This window comes from Ranitomeya imitator, chromosome 5, assembly GCF_032444005.1.
Source record: "Ranitomeya imitator isolate aRanImi1 chromosome 5, aRanImi1.pri, whole genome shotgun sequence".
Lineage (NCBI taxonomy): Eukaryota > Metazoa > Chordata > Amphibia > Anura > Dendrobatidae > Ranitomeya > Ranitomeya imitator.
In genome coordinates, this window is record NC_091286.1 from 278,596,731 (window position 1) to 278,618,530 (window position 21,800).

The 21,800-nt window shown below is 41.5% G+C and overlaps 1 protein-coding gene across 7 annotated transcripts in view; it reads right to left on the reverse strand.

Annotated features, from left to right (window-relative positions):
* Positions 1–21,800, reverse strand: part of ROS1 (ROS proto-oncogene 1, receptor tyrosine kinase) — a 416,131-nt gene that overhangs the window by 290,504 nt on the left and 103,827 nt on the right. For all 7 annotated transcript variants that reach the window (XM_069726197.1, XM_069726196.1, XM_069726195.1 and 4 more), the window contains 4 exons: positions 20,596–20,696; positions 18,710–18,924; positions 17,078–17,241; positions 2,800–2,968 (listed from right to left, as the gene is read on the reverse strand). In XM_069726197.1, the coding sequence (XP_069582298.1) occupies positions 2,800–2,968; positions 17,078–17,241; positions 18,710–18,924; positions 20,596–20,696 (649 nt within the window). The remainder of the gene's footprint in view (positions 1–2,799; positions 2,969–17,077; positions 17,242–18,709; positions 18,925–20,595; positions 20,697–21,800) is intronic.

The following is a 21,800-nucleotide window of genomic DNA, read 5'->3' on the forward strand; positions in this document are numbered from 1 at the left end:
TTGAAAAATGTCGGTAGAGCCTGAGAGTTGTACATGGGAGAGTTGAGAAGAGAGGGACTGATGTAGAGAGAGTGCACCGAATGTGTAAGAAAGCCATGGTTTTCTAATATCTAAATATGCTTTTCAGGACTATGGACCGGACACTGATCTGTATAAGAAGTGAGGGTGATCAATGAGTGGAACATGCTACCGTGAAAGGTGGTGAGTCCTCGTTCAATGGAAGTCTTCAAACAGAGGCTGGACAGACATCAGTCTGAGATGGTTTAGTGAATCCTGCATTGAGCAGGGGGTTGGACACGATAACCCTTGAGGTCCCTTCCCACTCTAACATTCTATGATTCTAGTGTATTTATTTGTGGTGGGTGCTGGCTATGACGTAGACTTCCAGATCAGAAGCTCTGGGCGATGCAGGCTCAATCCAGCCATAGTAGAGTCACAAAGTCTATCAATTAAGGGTGTGTTATGTCCAGTAAGGGTAATCAGCTTTCTGCTGTGACCAATGGGAAAGACCACCAACACCTACTTAAACTCAGTGGCAGTTATAGTTTATACTTGCTTAGGTACACTCACGTTATTCAGTATTTGTTCAGCCTATTTGATGAATGTTTCTGAACTTTGTGTTTAAACTACTTTTCTGCCAGATGATGCTGTTCCTGTATCTAACCTTCTAGCATAGACACAGTTTTCTGATCAACCTCTGCAACCTCACTTCATCGGCCTGCAGCAACTCTGTGGACCCAAACCAGGGGCCCCTGTGTAAGTCTAAATTACTGAATTCAATGATGTGTAATTTATTAAGGTGCATGATGTTGTTTACTTTCACTGAAGGTTTTATCACTGGGTAATTATCATTGTCAGCTGGAATGTGCACATCCCCTCCTGTGATAAGCAGCTCACTGTCAATAGACTATGTACACAAAAAGACTGGTGTGGATGGTGTTCGTTTTCTCAGCTATGCCATATTCCACATCTAAAAACTCTGGTTGTGTCAGAACTGCTGCACCCAGTAAACTCAGTGATACAACCTTGGACTTTACCTACATCATGGAAGGAAGCCTGTGGGAAACATGCGCTGGAGTGAGGGGTGGCAGCAGCATTCTCATCATGAACTCGGGTCAGTGACTTTTTCCATTACCTTTCTTTTCCTCTTAGTATTTTCACAGTTTTTCACTCTCTCTTTTTTACACTGATCAGCAGCACATGTATGTGATATATTTATATTTTATAGGTTTCCATTTCTAATTACCATGCATATTTTTCCTGTGCACTTGCACTTTATGTTTAATATTAGGACACTTGATCATTTATGGTTCATGCTGTCTATGTTTCCCTGCTTTCATCTTTCATTTCTGCTTTTACTCTTGTTTTATATGTATTAGTCTGTCATTTGGTGTCTTATTAGTCAAGTATTTAGTTTGTTATTTATGCCTGTTTATTGGTTATTCATTGCATGTTATTATTGCATGATGCATTATAGTTTTCATTAATCCAAAGTAAGAGTTTATTACAGATTTGAAACACTTTTCATATGAGAATAACTGACTTTTAAAGGGAACCTGTCACCCCCCAAATCGAAGGCGAGCTAAGCCCAACAGCATCAGGCACTTATCTACAGCATTCTGTAATGCTGTAGATAAGCCCCCGATGTATCCTGAAAGATGAGAAAAAGAGGTTAGATTATACTCACCTGGGCGGGCAGTCCAATCCGATGGGCCGGTCCAGCGCCTCCTATCTTCACGCTGGGGCTCCGGCGCAGGCATACTTTGTCTTCCCTGTTGAGGGCAGAGCAAAGTACTGCAGTGCGCAGGCGCCGGGTAAGGTCAGAGAGGCCCAGCACCTGCGCACTGCGGTATTTTGCTCTGTCCTCAACAGGGCAGACAAAGTACGCCTGCGCTGGAGCCACAGCGTGAAGACAAGAAGAGGACGTCATCTGATGAAGATAAGAGGCACTGGACTGGACCGCGACACCCATCGGACCAGACCGGGACCGCCCCTGGGTGAGTATAATATAACCTCTTTTTCTCATCTTTCAGGTTACACTGAGGGCTTATCTACAGCATTACAGAATGCTGTAGATAAGCGCCTGATGCTGGTGGGCTTAGCTCACCCTCGATTTTGGGGGTGACAGGATCCCTTTAAAGACTAAACTTTATTATTATTATTTTTATTATTCTGTTATTGTATTACAATAGTCTCATTTCCTCGCTGTTATCATAATCACCCCGTGCTGAATTGTATCCAGAACTATTCCGTATTGTCGGTGCTTCAGTTATGTCTAAGGGTAAGGGCACCTAAATTGAATGGGCCACGGAATTTTCAGTTTAGCTCTATTGTTTGACAAGATCAATAACAGCATTTATTTATTAACAGAAGTTAACTTTTTGGAACTGTCTCTCCGTATCTATGGACACTTTGACAGCGTATCAAGGTAATTTGAAATAGCTGTGCTCATAAAAAAGTCATCAAATAGGGATGAGAGACATATTACAAGTAGGAACCTTTATAACAATAGAATTAATGCTTTAATGACACTAACATCACATATTTTGTCAATTGTGTTAAAAGCAAAGATACAGAACAATGTACTTCAGAAACAGAAGCAATGGGATTTTTTTTGCCATAAAGAGAATAATTTCTGCTTGAATTAAAAGACAAATCAATGGCATATAACCACTCTGACATTAAAGTGGAAAAAAATCCAAATGATGTACATGGGTATGAGCCAACCTTTCATTTTACTAATATGATTCAATTGCGTTCTCTTTAATATGATATAGGAATAGATAAGTAATGTAATACCTCCTTCTGGTGCATGGAGCGTAAGTGAGATTGTAATTCCCTTGGCCCAATATGTGTACGGAGTAACTGCAAAGTCAAATTCTGTGTATGGATCCAGTCCTTTTACAGTAAAGAAGGTTTCAGCAAATGTTTCATGTGTAAGACAGTTTTCATATCTGGTTATGATCTCCTAAAAATGAAAGACATATATTATTGGTATGATCAGTCGTACACTCATTGTAATGAAATAAGTTTTGAATGGAACATTCTTCAATTGTATAAACAATGGGCATTGTGTGATCAATACAGCAGGAGGACAATTGATATATGGTACTAAAGAGCTGGCTGGCAAATCTTAGCTTGTGAGCTATTCACAAATCACTGGCCCTCGAATTGAGGTGGACCATCTTTAGCTGTGTTATAATGCCCCACATCCTGAGCCCCTTCCTGGTATAATGTCCCCCATGCTGGTCCCCTTCCTGGTATAATGTCCCCATCCTGGTCCCCTTCCTGGTATAATGTAGCCCATCCTGGGCCCCTTCCTGGTTTAATGTCCCCCAATCCTGGGCCCCTTCCTGGTATAATGTCCCCCATCCTGGACCCTTTTCAGTAATAATGTTCACTATCCTTAGCCCCTTCCTGTTATAATGTCCTCTATCCTGAGCCCCTTCCTGTTATAATGTCCCCCATCCTGGTCCCCTTCCTGGTATAATGTAGCCCCATCCTGGTCCCCTTCCTGGTATAATGCCCCACATCCTGGTCCCCTTCCTGGTATGATGTAGCCCCATCCTGGTATAATGTAGCCCCATCCTGGGCCCCTTCCTGGTATAATGTCCCCCAATCCTGGGCCCCTTCCGGGTATATTGTCCCCCATCCTGGACCCTTTCCAGTAATAATGTCCACTATCCTTAGCCGCTTCCTGTTATAATGTCCTCTATCCTGAGTCCCTTCCTGTTATAATGTCCCCTGATTTGCTATTCATGTCCAACACATTTGAAAAAAAAATCTTCGTACCTTCCCCTTTATCACGACGTGCAGCTGATGCAGAGGCCGCAGCTGACTTTGCCATGACAGCCTATGATGGGCAAGCCAATATCAAAGGTAGTATGTATTGCAGTGCAGGGAGCCGGCGGGTCTCTGCAATGCAATATATTTCATCTGAATATGCGTCATCAGACCCTCTACTCACCTGGCCCATGCTGCCCCTGGTACCAAGGTAATAAATCACTCTGCATTGGGAATTTTGTTTATGGCAATTACAGTTGATGTTAAAGATTCTGCTTAATTTTTCATGCATAACTCATGAAATTAAGCTATGATCTTTTTTTAAGAACAAGAAAAGGTAAGCAACAGGAATATTGAATCTCTAGCATTACTCTATAAATCTTTGAGATGATTTCAGTCTATATCTCATAGTCATTCATCTATTTTCTGCCTTAGGTGTAGGAGCTTATTATAAAACAACCTATTTTTGCTCATGGATAAACGCTCTCATGATTCGCATGCTTATGATTGCACAAGTCTAACATTGCTATTTATTGCCTTTGTGCAAGTTCCAAATATATAGCTTAAGCATGGGTTTCTACAGGTGTAAATTCACATAAGCAGTGTTCAATACAGTTTTTCTCCCTGTTGATAGAGAGTAGAGATGAGAGAGCACTAAAATGCTCGGGTGCTCGTTGATCGAACCAAGCAATTTCTAATATTCGCATGCTTGATTCGAGTAACGAGTATAGTGGGAGTCTATGGAAAAGCTGAGATATTTTCCAGCAGATTCTAGAAAGAGGTCCACCCCTAGAAACAGGGGCGGACACTGACAGCTTGTGCAAGAAATGTGTCGGGGCCCCCCTGCTTTTATGGTAACAAAAATACACATACACACATGGTCAAAATTGTTGGTACGCCTTGTTTAATGACAGAAAAACCCACAATGGTCACAGAAATAACCTGAATCTGACAATAGTAATAATAAATAAAAGATCTATGAATTATACAGCAAAAAAGGACATTGCTTTCCAACCATACTTCCACAGAATTAAAAAAAATAAAACTCAAGAAATAGGCCTGGACAGAAATGATGGTACCCCTGAAAATAATGTGACAAAAGGGACATGTTAAATCAAGGTGTGTCCACTAACTAGCATCACAGGTGTCTACAATCTTGGAATCGGTGAGTCATGGGTCTTGCAACAGGATAATGACCCAAAACACACAGCTAAAAACACCCAAGAATGGCTAAGAGGAAATCATTGTGTCAAGGTGAAAATATACATTTTTATACATTTTTGTACTTTTATATTCTTATGCTGTGAAACAATAAGTTTTTCCCCTTTATGCTTGCTAATGCAAATGTAACTGTATTTAACATGGCTGCCAGTATTCACCTTTGCCCTAATTCTGATTCCGCTAAAGAAGCAAGTTTCACATTCCAGAAGCCAAGTATCATTTCTCTTGAAATGATACTTAAAGCGACGTGGAGAAGGGAAGATCCATCAGATGATGTCAGACCAACCAGAGGGACTGAATACTAGATATATTGCTTAAACCCCACCTAACCCCGCCCTCTGCACACCTTCCCCCAATAGATCATATAATGTTGTGTATATGAAATAAACAGTTAGTTGCTGTGACGTTGCCACTACGTGTGGAAGCACGAGCATGCAATGAGATTGAACCAGCTTTTGTCTGACTCATTCTTCACTCCGGTACCAATGCTCACATAATCTAATTTGGAATGACTGGTGAAGGAAGGGTATTGTCGTGACGACCCCGACAATTTGCCGCAACCAACGTGGGGCGTGGCCCGCGATCCGAGACCCCCTGGACCCATGCCTGGACGTCCGTGGACGACACCCGTAGTGGCTGACCTCGAGGACTGATCACCCTCCAAACACGGTAAGTGGAGATCACATACTATGTATGTGTCACACTTGCTAGTGTTTCAGCCGTTATTGGTTAGTCTGTGGTCTCCTTGGGTCTGGGGAGTGACGGGTCGAGTGGTGAGACCGAGCGCGATCCCGTGCCACGCTTCGAACCAGCAACTGAGAGACGTCGCATTCTGCGCGTCCTCGTGTACATCACACCTCCTCCACCGGTCATTGTACTCCATTCAACCACCCTAGCCGTGACTATTGCCTAGTAGTGATAGAGTGAAAGATTGAGGAAGTTGTAGATTGGGGCGGCTTTGAGAAAGGGACAGGAGACGCAGCCTCTGTGATATTGTACCAACTAGGTAATTAAGACGTCCCGAGAGGGGACCACCTGTTTTTCTGTGGAGGACTCTCACTAGGAGACCGCCTCCCGACTGTTTAGAATATCGTGACAGGGCAGACTGTAATCACTAGTGTTCAGGTTAGGGACAGGATATCGAGCGCGAGGCTCTTTATTCATAGCACGTCGAATGAGAGGCTCCGTGTTTTTTTAAGGACATAGTGTTGTTGTCGCTGTCAGCGATCCTGGGCTGCAGCAGGGCGTAGTATTCTGTGAGTCATGTTGCGTCTCTTGAAGCAGAAGAAGTCCGTGCCCCACGAGTTAAGTGAGGATGCTGTGGAAGTCAAGACAATAGTAGAGTCACGGGAGGGCAAGAAGGCAGTCAAGAATGTTGAGAGGTTGTACAAGCATGTAGGATTGCCCTCGTCAGGGAGATTGCAGCTGTCTACATGGCACCATCTCATAGAGAACAAAAGGGGCATGTTGAAAGATAAAGGATTGTTAGAACAAGCGCAAGCTCATCTGCGAGTTGCGCGAGGTTTAAAGAACGAGGGATGGAAAGAGGTTGATGGAGAGGGAGGATCATAGGATGCAGAGCCCGTGTTTGGTTATAAAATGTCTCAATCATTGGTTTTTCTAAGGTGTTCTGGCATATGAATTGTGTGAAGGTTTTGTAGAAATTAATTAAGTCTGAGAACTGCTGTATTCCGTTACTCTGTGTGGTTTTCCGAGACACCCGATGGGAGGGGTCAAACCACTGCGCTATTGCTTTCTTTTGTGTTGAGGAATGCTGTGATGTTCTTATCTGTTCCGTGTTTCTGGTATGGAGGGGGCGAGTCGCTGCGTCCTCTCCTTGTATAGTAAGAATTATTGTAAGTTTAAAGTAAAATATGGTGTTTTGTTTTAGATTGTTACATTGAAAAAGGAAAATTGTCTATTGCTATGACAAAAAACTGGATGTTTTGTGGTGCAAGAAGGAACTGAGAAAGTGACTGAGATTAATGTGTTGGGAAAGCAAACAATAAGAAATTTGGTACAGGGGGGCTCCCTGTTAGGTAATATGGTCCCTCCCCAGGAAATTAAGTCTCTTCTCCCGACTGTAAGCTCTGTGCCCCTTAACCCGAAGGCACCAATATATCCTAGACTGCTGAGAAGTTCTATGGGCGTCTCATGGTAGTACTTAAAGATTTGGGGTTTTCACTGTATAATAAAGCCCATTCACACCTTTTTGCAGTAGCTTTGATGTCCGGCCTTAAATCTGAATTGAAAGAGGCAATAATGTCAGTTAGACCTGACATCGAGAATTCCACTCCGGACGATGCATTAAAAGTAGTACAAAGTTTCCAGAAGAACTTAACCCATTCTGTAACAGCAGTGAGATTAGAGGTTAAATCAGCAGCTGCGCTCTCTAGCCCCCGCAGTACAAGGACACAGCTCGTTCCTTATCAGTGGCCCAGGCTCCAGCCCCCCTCCCCTACACAAATCTAGTCCCATACTCCAATATCCACTTTAACCCTGAGTCTGGGAATCTCCCTTGCTATGTTAATTCTCAGACCAAGAGCTTGTTTCAATTAGAGTAGATGGCAGACCCAATAAATATACTCTTACAAAACCCATCCCTGTGGGATCTTTCCCTGAAGTTACTGCTCGGTTCGTAATCTCTCCCTCATGTCCGGTAAATTTACTGGGGGCAGATTTATTATCACAGTTCCGCTCCAGAGTATAATTCCAAGATGATGGTCAAATGGTATTTACGTTATATAACCCCTATGCAGATGAACATAATGAGATGTGTATCTTACATGCCCTTCCCACGGTTATGATGGCCCTGATAGGCCCAGATTCACCCCAATAATACCTGTAGAACCAGTAAAAGTGTTTCTCAAACCTGGTGCCCTTTTTCCCAAAGTCCATCAGTACCCTTTGAAATATGATCAGGAGCAGGGCCTCAAGGGGCAAATACAAACGTTACTCGATAATGGTGCCCTGGTACCCTGTGTTTCCCCATGTAACACGCCCTTGTTTCCCGTTAAGAGAAAGACCCCACCCAGCCAACCCCCTGTGTACCGGCTGGTACAAGACCTACGGGCAGTTAATGCAGCTACTGTTCTAGAAACTCCAGTGGTGCCTAATCCACATACTCTTGTCCCAGATACCTCAAGACGCTGCTTGGTTCACAGTTATCGACCTTGCCAATGCCTTCTTCAGCATTCCAAAACACCCAGATTGCCAGTTTCTGTTTGCATTCACTTATCAGGGATGACAATTGATGTGGACAGTTATGCCACAAGGGGCCCAAAACAGTCCCAATCAGTTTGCAAAAAATATGGGCCAATGTCTTTTACCCTGGCAGTTAGAATATCCTTATGTCACGCTGCTTCAGTATGTGGGTAATCTTTTGTTGTGTGCACAGACAGAGCAGGAAGCCATTGTTGCCACTGTTAGCCTTCTCAAGTATCCAGCAGATCTGAACTGTCGGGTTTCGGCCTCGAAACTTCGGTTCTGCCTTGGTCAAGTGATATTTTTGGGTCACTGTCTCCTTCAGGGTGCCAGACACCTCACAGAAGAAAGAAAAATAGCCGTCAGCTACAAAAGATGAGACTGAACTCCAGCGTTTTCTTGGACTATGTATTTATTGTTGTCAGTGGATACCGGACGCATCCCGCATAATGCAACCTCTCTACAAGGCCCTGAAAGACTGTTCAAGATATGGTGATGATTTTGGCAGATTTCACACCGGATACGCTGTTACTACAGAAGACACTGTATTGCATGGAGCTGCACTCCCTCCCTCCCTGTCAGCACAAGAAGTAGAACTTCAGGATCTGTCTACTGCATGTGTTCTGGCCAAAGACAGGCGGGCTAATATATACGGATTCACAGTATGCATTTGGTATTGCTCATGATTTCGGAGCCCTATGGGCCAATCGAGGGTTTATTACTACCGCCGGGACTCCAGTGAAGAATGCTGAAGCTGTTAAAACCCTCATGGACTCAATCGAATTACCTACTCAGGTGGCCATTATCAAAGTTAAGGAGCACGGTACTATGGAACAGTCCACAGACTGGTGGTAACGCCTTTGCGGATATGCAAGCAAAAGCCGCTGCTCTTCTGCCTGTTGAACTGCCCATACCAGCTATGGTGACCACACGCTCTCAGCGTAAACAGTTACAAGAAACACTGACTCTACAGGAACCTGATGATCTATGCCAGACTAAGGTCTTCTGTCGGAACCCGCGAGACCGCTTAATGACGATGCAGAGAATGTCTCCAAAGGAAGAAGTGAAGCACTGGAAAGCTGATGAAGCACGTATGGACATGGTCTCTGGAAAAAGGACCAACTTGTGTGTCTCCCTAAGCGGATGTACCCTGCTATTGCCACGTGGGCGCATGGGCCCACACATCGAGGTATCTGTCGGACCTGCAATCCCGGTCAACTTCAACGTGTACCCCCGAAGCACCTTGCTAAGCCTGACTATCCTTTCCAAAGGGTCCAGGTGGACCTCATCACGTTGCCTAAGTCTGGAAGGTATGAATATTGTCTGGTGGTTGTCGATATGTTCTCCAGTTGGCCAGAAGTATTCCCCGTTACCAACGTGACTGCAAAGATCACAGCAAAGAAACTGGTGATGGAAGTTATATGCAGAAATGGTGTTCCAGAAGTTGTTGAAAGTGACCAAGGCCCGGCCTTTTCTTCTTATGTGTATCAGGAGGTTCTGACAATGCTTGGATCCACTGTAGCCCTCCATACTTCGTACCATCCACAATCCAGTGGTAAAGTTAAGAGGCTGAACGGCACACTGAGGAGACAATTGACCAAATTGATGCAGGAGACTACGGCTCCATGGTCAGGGCTCTTACACATTCGTACTACCCCTATTGCAAAACATGGCCTGTCCCCATATGAGATATTGTTTGGTGCTAGGTTCTCAGTTGCAAATTTTCAAGTCTCAGTAGTTGCCAGAAGAAACTGACTGTGCTGTTCAATATGTTATTCAGCTTAGTAAAAATGTTGCTAACACCCATGTTTTAGTTTCTTCTTTCCTTCCAGATTCAGCAGAAACCGATATTGGTCACAATTTGAAGCCTGGTGGTTTTATGGTCATGAAAAGCTATGTCAGAAAACACGGATTAGAACCCTTGTATGATGGTCCCTACCAGGTCCTCCTCATTACTCCTATGTCAGTAAAGCTGGAAGGAAGGCCGACATGGATCCACGTATCGCACTGCAAGCTGGTCAAACAGACTAGTAGCAAATAAGGGGACATAATGTTTTAGTTTTTCGTATTTCCATATAATAATATTGGTAACCGCATGGGACAGTCTAAATTCCCCAATATCCTTGAATAATAAGTTTGTACAATATCATGAAAGATTAGTAGTACAGATGGGTATAGCCAATAAAATTGTCAGTTATACAAATGTGGGATAAATTGGTTAGGGCCAAAGATTATCCAGATGATCAAATTTGGGATATATTGGATATACTTAAAACTACTGCCTGTGTAATGAATCTGTTGAAGGGTTTAAAGCCCACTGATTGCTCAGATTATGTCCCACTAATTCATGAAGCACCTAAACTAAAGGTCCCAGGGGGGATAACCGTATTAGCTGATAATTATTCCTGTTATAATTCCCACGACACTACAGGTACACCAGTAGGGTCTTCGAGACAGGTTTCTGCAAAGAGAACAGTTCCCTAGATACTGACTTGTTAGCTAATCATACACAGTATATGTACGACATTTATTGGTTATGTGGAGATGGTAAGCTCCGTCCTAGGTTGCCTAATGCCTGGACAGGTCAATGCACCCTTGTTAAATTAGCCATCCAGTTCAAGATTTTACCTTGGGATCCAGAGACACCTGATGAATATACCAGAAAGAGGAGAAGTCTCGATCAGCTCCACATGAGTTATGAAGAAGATCCATTAGTATTTGTTGATGCTATTGGAGTGCCAAGGGGGGTGCCTGACCAATTTAAAGCCCAGAACCAGATCTATGCTAGCTTTGCTTCTTTAATCCACAAGTGCAGATTAATAAAAATGTTGATTGGATCAATTACATATATATTACAGTGAACAAAGGTTTGTCAATTTTACCTGTGATGCTTTCCAGGGTATAGTTGAGGAGTTGGGCCCTAACACTAGAATGACCCTCCAAAACCGACTAGCCCTTGATTCGATCTTAGCTGAGAAAGGAGGAGTCTGTGGGATGGTGGGAGAGGAATGTTGTACTTATATCCCTCAGAACTCTGGGGTAAATGGAAAGACCATGATAGCCCTTAAAAAGATAAATGGGTTAGCAGCACAATTAAAAACTAATGCTGGAGTACACACATCATTCCTTTCCGGTTGGTTGGGTGGGCTCAAAGGATTCCTTCAACAAGCCTGTCTGGTACTGATTGCTCTCCTTGTAGTTGGATCGATAATCCTCTGTTGTGTTATTCCCCTGTATAAAAAGATTATCACTGAGGCAACTCCGACTGGCACCTTCCTCAACCAAGAAGTAGGCCCACCAGAGTGCGATGGCACTGATCCAGGGGAGATCCCCAAGTACGTCCCCCTCAAGAAGTTAGAAAAAAAAACCAATTCTCAGATGATGCTAAGAGATTTAGTTTAGGGACAGCGGGAGAACTCCACGTGAAGCTAGTGAAGGGTTCAGCTGCCTGGAGGCCTCTCACAAGGGGAGAGCTTCTGAGGTGTCTGGATGAAGAAATCCACCTCCCCTTTCCCCATCACATGGACAGTCTCGAAGGATTTTTCTTTTTAGGGAAAAACTTAGTGTTTAGGGGGGATTGTCAAGGTGAAAATATATATTTTTATACATTTTTGTACTTTTATATTCTTATGCTGTGAAACAATAAGTTTTTCCCCTTTATGCTTGCTAATGCAAATGTAACTGTATTTAACATGGCTGCCAGTATTCACCTTTGCCCTAATTCTGATTCTGCTAAAGAAGCAAGTTTCACATTCCATTAGCCAAGTATCATTTCTCTTGAAATGATACTTAAAGCGACGTGGAGAAGGGAAGATCCATCAGATGATGTCAGACCAACCAGAGGGACTAAATACTAGATATATTGCTTAAACCCCACCTAACCCCGCCCTCTGCACACCTTCCCCCAATAGATCATATAATGTTGTGTATATGAAATAAACAGTTAGTTGCTGTGACGTTGCCACTATGTGTGGAAGCACGAGCATGCAATGAGATTGAACCAGCTTTTGTCTGACTCATTCTTCACTCCGGTACCAATGCTCACATAATCTAATTTGGAATGGCTGGTGAAGGAAGGGTATTGTCAATTGGACTATTCTGAAGTGGCCTTCTATGAGCCCTGACCTAAATTCTATTGAGCATCTTTGGGAAAAGCTGAAACATTCCATCTGGAAAAGGCAATCTTCAAACACGAGACAACTGGAGAAGTTTGCACTTGAGGAGTGGGCCAAAATACCTGTCAAGAAGTGCAGAAGTCTCATTGACAGTTACAGGAATTTGATTGCAGTGATTGCCTCAAAAGGTTCTGCAATAAAATATTAAGTTATGGGTACCATCATTTCTGCCCAGGAAGCATGGTTGCAAAGCAAAGTCTGACTTTCATTTGTTCATTTTCATAGATTTTTTATTTGCTATTGCTTTTGGCAGATTCAAGATATTTCTGTGACCATCGTGGGTTTTTCTGTCATTAAACGAGGGGTACCAACAATTTTGACCACGTGTGTATGAAAAAATGACTTATTGCTTAAATTAGATTTTTGTGTTAGGTGTATTTTTAAAAACAGTGATTTCCATAATTCTACACTTTCTCCTAGATGATGTTGGAATTTGACTGTATATATTCACTGCTCAAAAAAATAAAGGGAACACTTAAACAACAGAATATACCTCCAAGTAAATCAAACTGTTGTGGCTCACAGACCACACTGAAGTGTGAGCAGTTTCTGCAAGATGAAGGCATTGAAGCTATGGACTGGCTCGCCCATTCCCCAGACCTGAATCCGAGTGAACACATCTGGGACATCATGTCTCAGTGTATATATGTATATATATATATATATATATATATATATATACATACTGCTCAAAAAAAAATAGTGGGAACACTAAAATCCCACATCCTAGTTATCACTGAATGAAATATTCCAGTTGTAAATCTTTATTCATTACATAGTGGAATGTGTTGAGAACAATAAAACCTAAAAATGATCAACGTAAATCAGAACTAATATCCCACGGAGGTCTGGAGTTGTAATGATGCTCCAAATCAAAGTGGAAAATGAAGTTACAGGCTGGTCCAACTTCAGTGGAAATGCCTCAAGACAAAGAAATGATGCTCAGTAGTGTGTTTGGCCTCCACGTGCCTGTATGACCTCGTTACAATGCCTGGGCATGCTCCTGATGAGGCCGGACTAAAGCATCTGCCAACTCCTGGACAGTCTGTGGTGCAATGTGACGCTGGTGGATGGTGCAAGACATGATCTGCCAGATGTGTTCAATCGGATTCAGGTATGGGTAATGGGCGGGCCAGTCCATAGCTTCAATGCCTTCATCTTGCAGGAACTGCTAACACACTACAGCCATATGAGGTCTGGCATTGTCCTGCATGTGGAGGAACTCAGGGCCAACCGCACCAGCACATGGTCTCACAAGGGGTCTGAGGATCTCATCTCGGTACCTAATGGCAGTCAGGCTACCTCTGGTGAGCACATGGAGGGCTGTGTGGCCCTCCAAAGAAATGCTACCCCACACCATTACTGACCCACTGCCAAACTGGTCCTGCTGAAGGATGTTGCAAGCAGCAGATCGCTCTCCACGGTGTCTCCAGACTCTGTCACATGTGCTCAGTGTGAACCTGCTTTCATTTGTGAAGAGCACAGGGCGCCAGTGGTGAATATGCCAATCCTGATGTTTTGTGGCAAATGCCATGCGTCCTGCATGGTGTTGGGCTGTGAGCACAACCCCCATCTCTGGACGTCGGTCACTCAGACCATTCTCATGGAGTCAGTTTATAACCATTTGTGCAGACACATGCACATTTTTGGCCTGCTGGAGGTCATTTTGCAGGGCTCAGGCAGTGCTCCTCCTGTTCCTCCTTGCACAAAGGCTGAGGTAGCGGTCCTGCTGCTGTGTTGTTGCCCTCCTATGGCCCCCTCCACGTCTCCTGGTGTACTGGCATGTCTCCTTGTAGTGCCTCCAGCCTCTGGACACTATGCTGACAGACACAGCAAACCTTCTTGCCACAGCTCGCATTGATGTGCCATTCTGGATGAGCTGCACTACCTGAGCCAATTGTGTGGGTTGTATAGTCCGTCTCATGCTACCACGAGTGTGAAAGCACAACCAACAGTCAAAAGGGACCAAAACATAAGCCAGAATACATTGGTACTGAGATGTGGTCTGTGGTCCCCGCCTGCAGAACCACTCCTTTATTGAGTGTGTCTTGATAATTGCCAATAATTTCCATCTGTTGTCTATTCCATTTGCACAACAGCATGTGAAATTGATTGTCAAACAGTATTGTTTCCTAAGTGGACAGTTTGATTTCACAGAAATTTAACTTACTTGGAGTTATATTCTGTCATTTAGGTGTTCCCTTTATTTTTTTGAGCAGTGCATATATATATATATATATATATATATATATATATATATATATACATATATATGTATATGTATATATATATATATAATTGTCTAAGGGTCACTTCCGTCTTTCTGTCTGTCTGTCATGGATATTCATTGGTCGCGGCCTCTATCTGTCATGGAACTCCAAGTCGCTGATTGGTCGTGGCAAAGTGCCATGACCATTGCCACAACCAATCAGCGACGGCCATAGTCTGTCAGCAAAATGGATGCTGCTTTAGTGCCCTGCAGTCAGCGCTGAGCGCTCACACAGAGTTAATGCCAGTGTTAATGGACCGTGGTGTAACACACTCCGTTACTGCAGCTATTAACCCTGTGTGACCAACTTTTTACTATTGATGCTGCATATGCAGCATCAATAGTAAAAAGATATAATGTTACAAATAATAATAATAAAAAAAAAGGTTATTCTCACCCTCCGACGTGGCGCGTTGTCCTCGGCAGTGCAAGCGGCAGGTTCCAGTGCCAAGGATGCTATGCGAGAAGGACCTGCCATGACGTCACGGTCATGTGACCGCGATGTCATCACAGGTCCTGCGCTCATACCAACCCTGGGACTGGAAGCTGCCGCGTGCACCGCACACAGGCGCCAGGACTTCAAGGGGCCTTCGGAAGGTGAGTATATGTTTATTCTTTATTTTAAGTCTTTTTTAACCACCCATATAGTGCCCACATTGCTATATACTATGTGGGCTCTGTTACATACTGCGTGGGCTCTGTTATATACTACATCTCTGTGCTATAGACTATGTAGCTGGGCAATATACAATGTGACTGTGCAATATACAATGTGACTGTCCAATATACTACGTGGCTGTGCAATATACTACGTCGACTGTGCAATATACTATGTGGCTCTTTTATATACTATGTGGCTGTGCAATATACTACGTGGCTCTTTTATATACTACGTAGCTATGCAATATACTACGTGCCTCTATAATATACTACGTGGCTATGCTATGCAATATACTATGTGCCTCTACAAATATACTACGTGGCTATGTTATATACTACATAGCTGTGCAATACACTACATAGCTGTGCAATACACTATGTGACTGTGTTATATACTACGTGGCTATGTTATATACTACGTGGCTCTGCTATATACTATGTGACTCTGCTATATACTACGCGGCTGACCAATATACTACATACCTGTGCAATACACTACATGGCTATGTTATATACTACGTGGCTGTGTTATATACTACGTAGCTCTGCTATATACTACGTACACTGTGTTACATACTACGCAGCTCTCTTATATACTACGTAGCTATGTTATATACTACGTCGGTTGTGTTATATACTACGTCATTGTGCAATATAGTATGTAGCCTGTGCTATATACTACCTACATATTCTAGAATACCTGATACGTTAGAATCGGGCCACCATCTAGTATATATATATATATATATATGTACATATATAGATATATATATAATTTTTTAACATGGAAATATCAAAATCTCTATATTAAAATTAATTTAAAATCTTAACATTTTCACACTGGGCTCTGAGGCTATTTTAGATGCACACTTCCTGTTCTTTCAGGAATACTTTTCAGCAGTCTCATTATTATAACAGGCAGTGTTACAATGACATGTAACACCAGTATACAAGACTGATAACATGGCATCCAGCAATCACAATCAGCGATGTCACAGCTGACACTGCTCCCCCTCTATTCGCAATGACCATTGCGTATGCTCATGATGAGATACTTCAATACAAAAGATAGGATTTTTGCCAGTCAAAAGCTGCTAATGTCTATGTAGATTTCTGGAACAAATAGGAAGTATGAGGGTGTTTTAATATAGATCATGAAATGAAAAATTAAAATAAGCTCTAAAAAATTTAGAAAAATATATTTTACATGATCTTTATCCTTCATGACCTTTGACGTATAGGAATGTCATGTATCCCCCTTTGATGAGGGCTCCGGAATGGAGTCTGCATCTTTTCTGGCACATGACAGGTGATATGATAAGCTATCATGTGCCCCTAAAAGCCGAGGGTGGAATAGTGATACACATGTTAAATGACGTTGTCAATCTCTGACAGCGGTATTTAACATGATCATGCCGGAAGTGTGTCACAAACCTCACCCGTCGGCACCCCTGTCACATGATCATGGGGCGTTGATGGCTTGGCATGTTAAACAGGGGTCTGCAGAAGACCCCCGAGCTTGCCAAAGCATTTTGACAGAAAAATTAAAAAGTTGTGGCTCTGGTGGCTCTGGGAAAAAGGCGAGCAAAAAACTAAAATGCAAAAACAGAAAATCCCAAAGTCGTGAAGGGGCTAAAGGCAGAGATCCCAAAGATGGAACTCATACCTACAGTATGATATATGTATGACTTATTTTGAAGATAGGTGGGAATAGCAATTTGAAATCTTTAGTTTGTAAGTAAAAACTGTGATATTAGCAATATACCAGCTCCTGTAGCACTGTGGACTCCACACAATAGAATAACGTCCCATATTCGATATTAGATGGCTCCATCCATTGAATGATGAAATCAGAATAATTTCCTCTTATTTCAAAAGAGGAACTTAATATGATGTCAGGTGTCACCTCAGGGACATATGAGAAATTGTCTGAAAGTTAGAAAATTGGTGATTAAACAATTTGGAATATTACACGTTACTCTTAGTTTAAAGAATAGGAGTCATTTTATTTTTTGTTTAAAAAATCATTAGTACATATCAAAATATGCAACTATATAATATATCTTATCATAGAAATCTGGTTCTGCCTACTCCTAAATTGGTTTTTCACTCACTATTCATGTGTAAAATCTGTATTCAGTTAAGATAAATTTTCACATTACTGATATGGAAAATGACAGTTGTGGGTTATAAAATTCTATGGTGAGGGGGAGAGAGGGAGAACTAGCTAGAGGCAGATGCAGACATTCTGGTGCAGATTCCTCTGAAACAATAGTTAGGCTACGTTCACACGTTGCTTTGTTACTGCTTTTTTTCTGTAGCCAAAACCTGATATCTTGGCAGCTGCTTTTCTTGCTGCATATTTGCTGCATTTTTTTGCTGTGTTTTTCAGGATTCCAAAGTTTAGCTTTGCTTCTGCCATACAAGCATGAACAATACAAGGTGTTAGGCCACCAATGCAAGACATATGTGACACTATAAACTATTTTTGGAAAAAAATGCAATTTGATCAAATTATTTAGTGAAAAAAAGATTTTTATGTCTGAAAAAGTAGTGACTGTTCTGAACTAAAAGGTTCATATGAGTTCATGAAAAAATACACAATTGTAAGGGTAAAATCAACAGTGGGGGTTGAATTGGTAGGGCATAGGTTACCTAAGACATTGGCAGAGCATTGAGATGGTGGGGCATTGTTTACTTTCACACATTGGTAGGGCCATTGAGTTGGTCGGGTATTGTTCATACATTGATAGGACATACTTAACTTTCACACACTGACAGGGCCATTGATTTGGCCTTGCCAATGCTAATGGCCATGCTCAGGTGATGACACCAAGACATTTTGGTTTAAAATTGGGAAAATCAAAAATCCTTCTGTACATGTTACTTTTCACTGAAATCGCTGCACTGACACATAGGTTATAATTGGTCTGTGTGCACTCCTTGTTGAAATACCATGTACAACGAGTGGTCATAAACAGCAAATAGATCGAAAATAGATTCCTGTTAATGTACCCATACATTTACGTATGTAATAAATAATAATAATCTTTTTATTTATATAGCGCCAACATATTCCGCAGCACTTTACAGTTTTTGCACACATTATCATATGTATCTTACTACTAATTATTATTTAGAATATACTAGGATTGCCATATACTTCTGCACTGCAATTGGCTAAGCACTTGTTTGACCAACAGCCATATTTCCCATATTAGATAATTGGCTGATACTGCCAAAAATGGTTAGTTTGGCTGCCATTATTATGATGTGTATGGTCCCCATTACTTTTGATAATTTCATATCACCACATCATTTATATTCCTTTAACTATTTTTATTATATGAATTAATTTATATTTACAGAAAGTTTGCTATTGTTTGTCTCCTCTTACCTGGTAATGGTTTTAGAGCATTTAATCCCAATACAAAGCCAGTGAACTCTGCAGGTTGGGATATAGGTGTACAAGAGCTTTGGTTCACCTCTTGAACAGTAATATATTTCTGCCCATTTATCCAGAAGAGTCGATTGCAGAGGAATATTAAAGCATGCTGGGAAATTTCTGTATAACCCCATGATGCATGTTCTGTGACTTTTACATCAAAAGTTCTAAAAAATAAATAAAAAAAGAATAAAAACTAGAGATACTGATCAAGAAGCTTAACTACACACTGGCATGTAAAAGTTAGGGCTCCCCTGGTCAAAATTACTGTTATTGTTAACAGCTAAGCAAGTTGAACATGAAATGAACTCTAAAAGGCCGACAGTTAAAGATGACACATTTCCTTTGCATTTTAGGCAGAAATTTATATATATATATATATATATATATATATATATATATATATATATATATATATATTGTCTTCTTTTACATTTTAAAAATTACAAAAAGGAAAAATGAAGAGATTTGTGTGCTCAGATAACTTTGACCATTGTTTCAGACCTTAATTAGCCGTTAACCATCACTGTTAGGAAAGGCCAGGTGATGAAAATTTCCCAGCTTTGGAAAAACCCAGACTTCCCTAACCTTGTGCCAAAAAACAGCAGCCATGGGTTCTTCTAAGCATCTGCCTAGCACTCTAAAAATGAAAATGGTGGAGACCCACAAAGCAGGAGAAGGCTATAAAAAGATGGCATGCTCAAGTTGCCATTTCCTCAGTTTGAAATGTAATTAAGAAATGGCAGCTAACAAGAGCAGTTGAGGTCAAGATAAGGTCTGGAAGACTAAGCAAAATTTCAGTGAGAGCAGCATAGGATTGCTAGAGAGGCAAATCAAAATCCCTGCTTGACTGCAAAAGACCTTCGGTAAGAATTTGCAGACTCTGGAGTTGTGGTACATTGTTCTACTGTATAGAGACACCTGCACAAATATGGCCTTTGTGGGAGAATCAACAGAAGAAAAACTCTTCTGCATCTTCACCATAAAATTCAGCATCAGATGTATGCAAAAGAAGATCTAAACAAGTCTGATGCATTTTGGAAACAAGTCCTGTGGACCAATGAGGTTTAAATAGAACTCTTTGGCTACAAAGATCAAAGGTATGTGTAGATTAAGCATGGGGGTTGATCAATCATGCTTTGGGGTTGTGTTGCAGTCAATGGCACTGAGAACATTCCATGGGTAAAGGGAAGAATGGATTCAATGAAATTTCAACAAATTCTTGATGCAAACATAAGACCATCTGTAAAAAAAAGCTGAAGTTGAAGAGAGGATGGCTTCTACTAATGGATAATGATTCTTAACACATATCAAAATCCACAATAGACTACCTCAAAAGGTGCAAGCTGGAGGTTTTACAATGGCCCTCACAGTCCCCTGATCTGAACATCATTGAAAATATGTGGCTAGACCTTAAAATAGCAGTGCATGCAAGACAACGCAGGAATATCATAGAACTGGAAGAATTTTCCAAGGAAGAATGGATGAAAATCCCTCAAACAAGAAATGAAAGACTCTCGGCTGGCTAGAAAAAGCATTTACAAGTTGTGATACTTTCAAAAGGGGGTAAGGCACAAACCATTCAGGGTGCACAAAATTTTACATCGACCCATTTTCCTTTTTGTAATTTTTTTTAAATGTAAAGCACAAAATTATTTTCTTTTGCCTAAAATACAACGGAAATGTGTCATCTTTAACTTTAAGCCTTTTAGAGATCATTTCATCTTCAACTTGATTAACTGTTCACAATAACAGTAATTTTGACCAGGAGTACCCAAACTTTTACATGCCACTGTATATAGACTCGTCTTTTCCTTGCTTTTCCTTTGTTCTCTTACCCTTCTATGCGTGTGTTTGCATGGTACATGGTAATATGCAACCCATTCTTGACAAGCCAGTAAATCTGTCCATCTATGAGGTTTAATGTCAGGGCCACCACCTGTATAATATACATTAAACAGAATGTATTTTAGGTAGAAAATCTTTTAAAAAAACATAAATTAACATAAGTATAAAGCAGATTTGTCATCCTACTAAGCTATAAGATAAAGTTTAGTGTACACACCGTCAAGAGAAGAGGTGAGGTGCTGGTGGAACAGCCTGACGAGCTACCAGACCAGCATGTTACCAGCATTCCTATAGTGAATAGCAAGCATCCTCTCTGTGGATCTCACAAGGAAATCCTTACCTCTTCTTATGACTTCTACCGAAACAATGCAGGGTCTCAATGATTAAGACCCAGGTGGGGTCGAAAAGTTAATTTAGCTCTAGTCGTTTTCTTCATTTCACCATATGTTTTGCTCCCTTGAATATTGACTTTGTTTATGGACAAAAATAAAACAACTGTTCTTGCACTGTAAACTCATGAGTGTGCAGTGAATTTTGATTCTCCATCCTACTAAGCTGGACTGTCTAAAGCAGCATAATATGGGAACAGGTTAGCTGCCGCATTAGCGGACTTCCATTTTCAGGCCTCTATTCGTTAAACAATTCAATATTATTTTATACACTGTGAACTAATATAGAGGGCAGTAAAGTCTCAGGACAGATCCACTTTAGGATCCTATTAAATGTATCATTCATTCCCTTACATATTTAAACATAGAAGCAAAATTATTAATGTTTTGTATCTTTGTTACACAGTTACTGAATATGTTCCTACTTGCTAAAGCATTTTATGGACATTGATCCACATAACATATTTTATGATTATATGGCTTGACCACTGAGATATGCACATATGCCTTGCACAAAGATGCACAAAAGAGGCCTTCTAAGCATTTTTTGATGGTCCCAGATGGTCTCAGATTAACCGCTTTCCAACATCGGGTGTAATAGTACGCCAATGTTGGACACCCTCCCTTTGATGTTGGCTTCGGCACTGAGCCCACATCTTTCCTGGCACATGTCAGCTGTTTTGAACAGGAGACATGTGCCTCTAAGAGCTGCAGGTGGAATCGCGATCCACCCGTGGCTGTTAACTAGTTAAATGCTGTGGTCAATCTTTGACTACGGCATTAGAAGCGTGCTTCCGGCAAGCGTG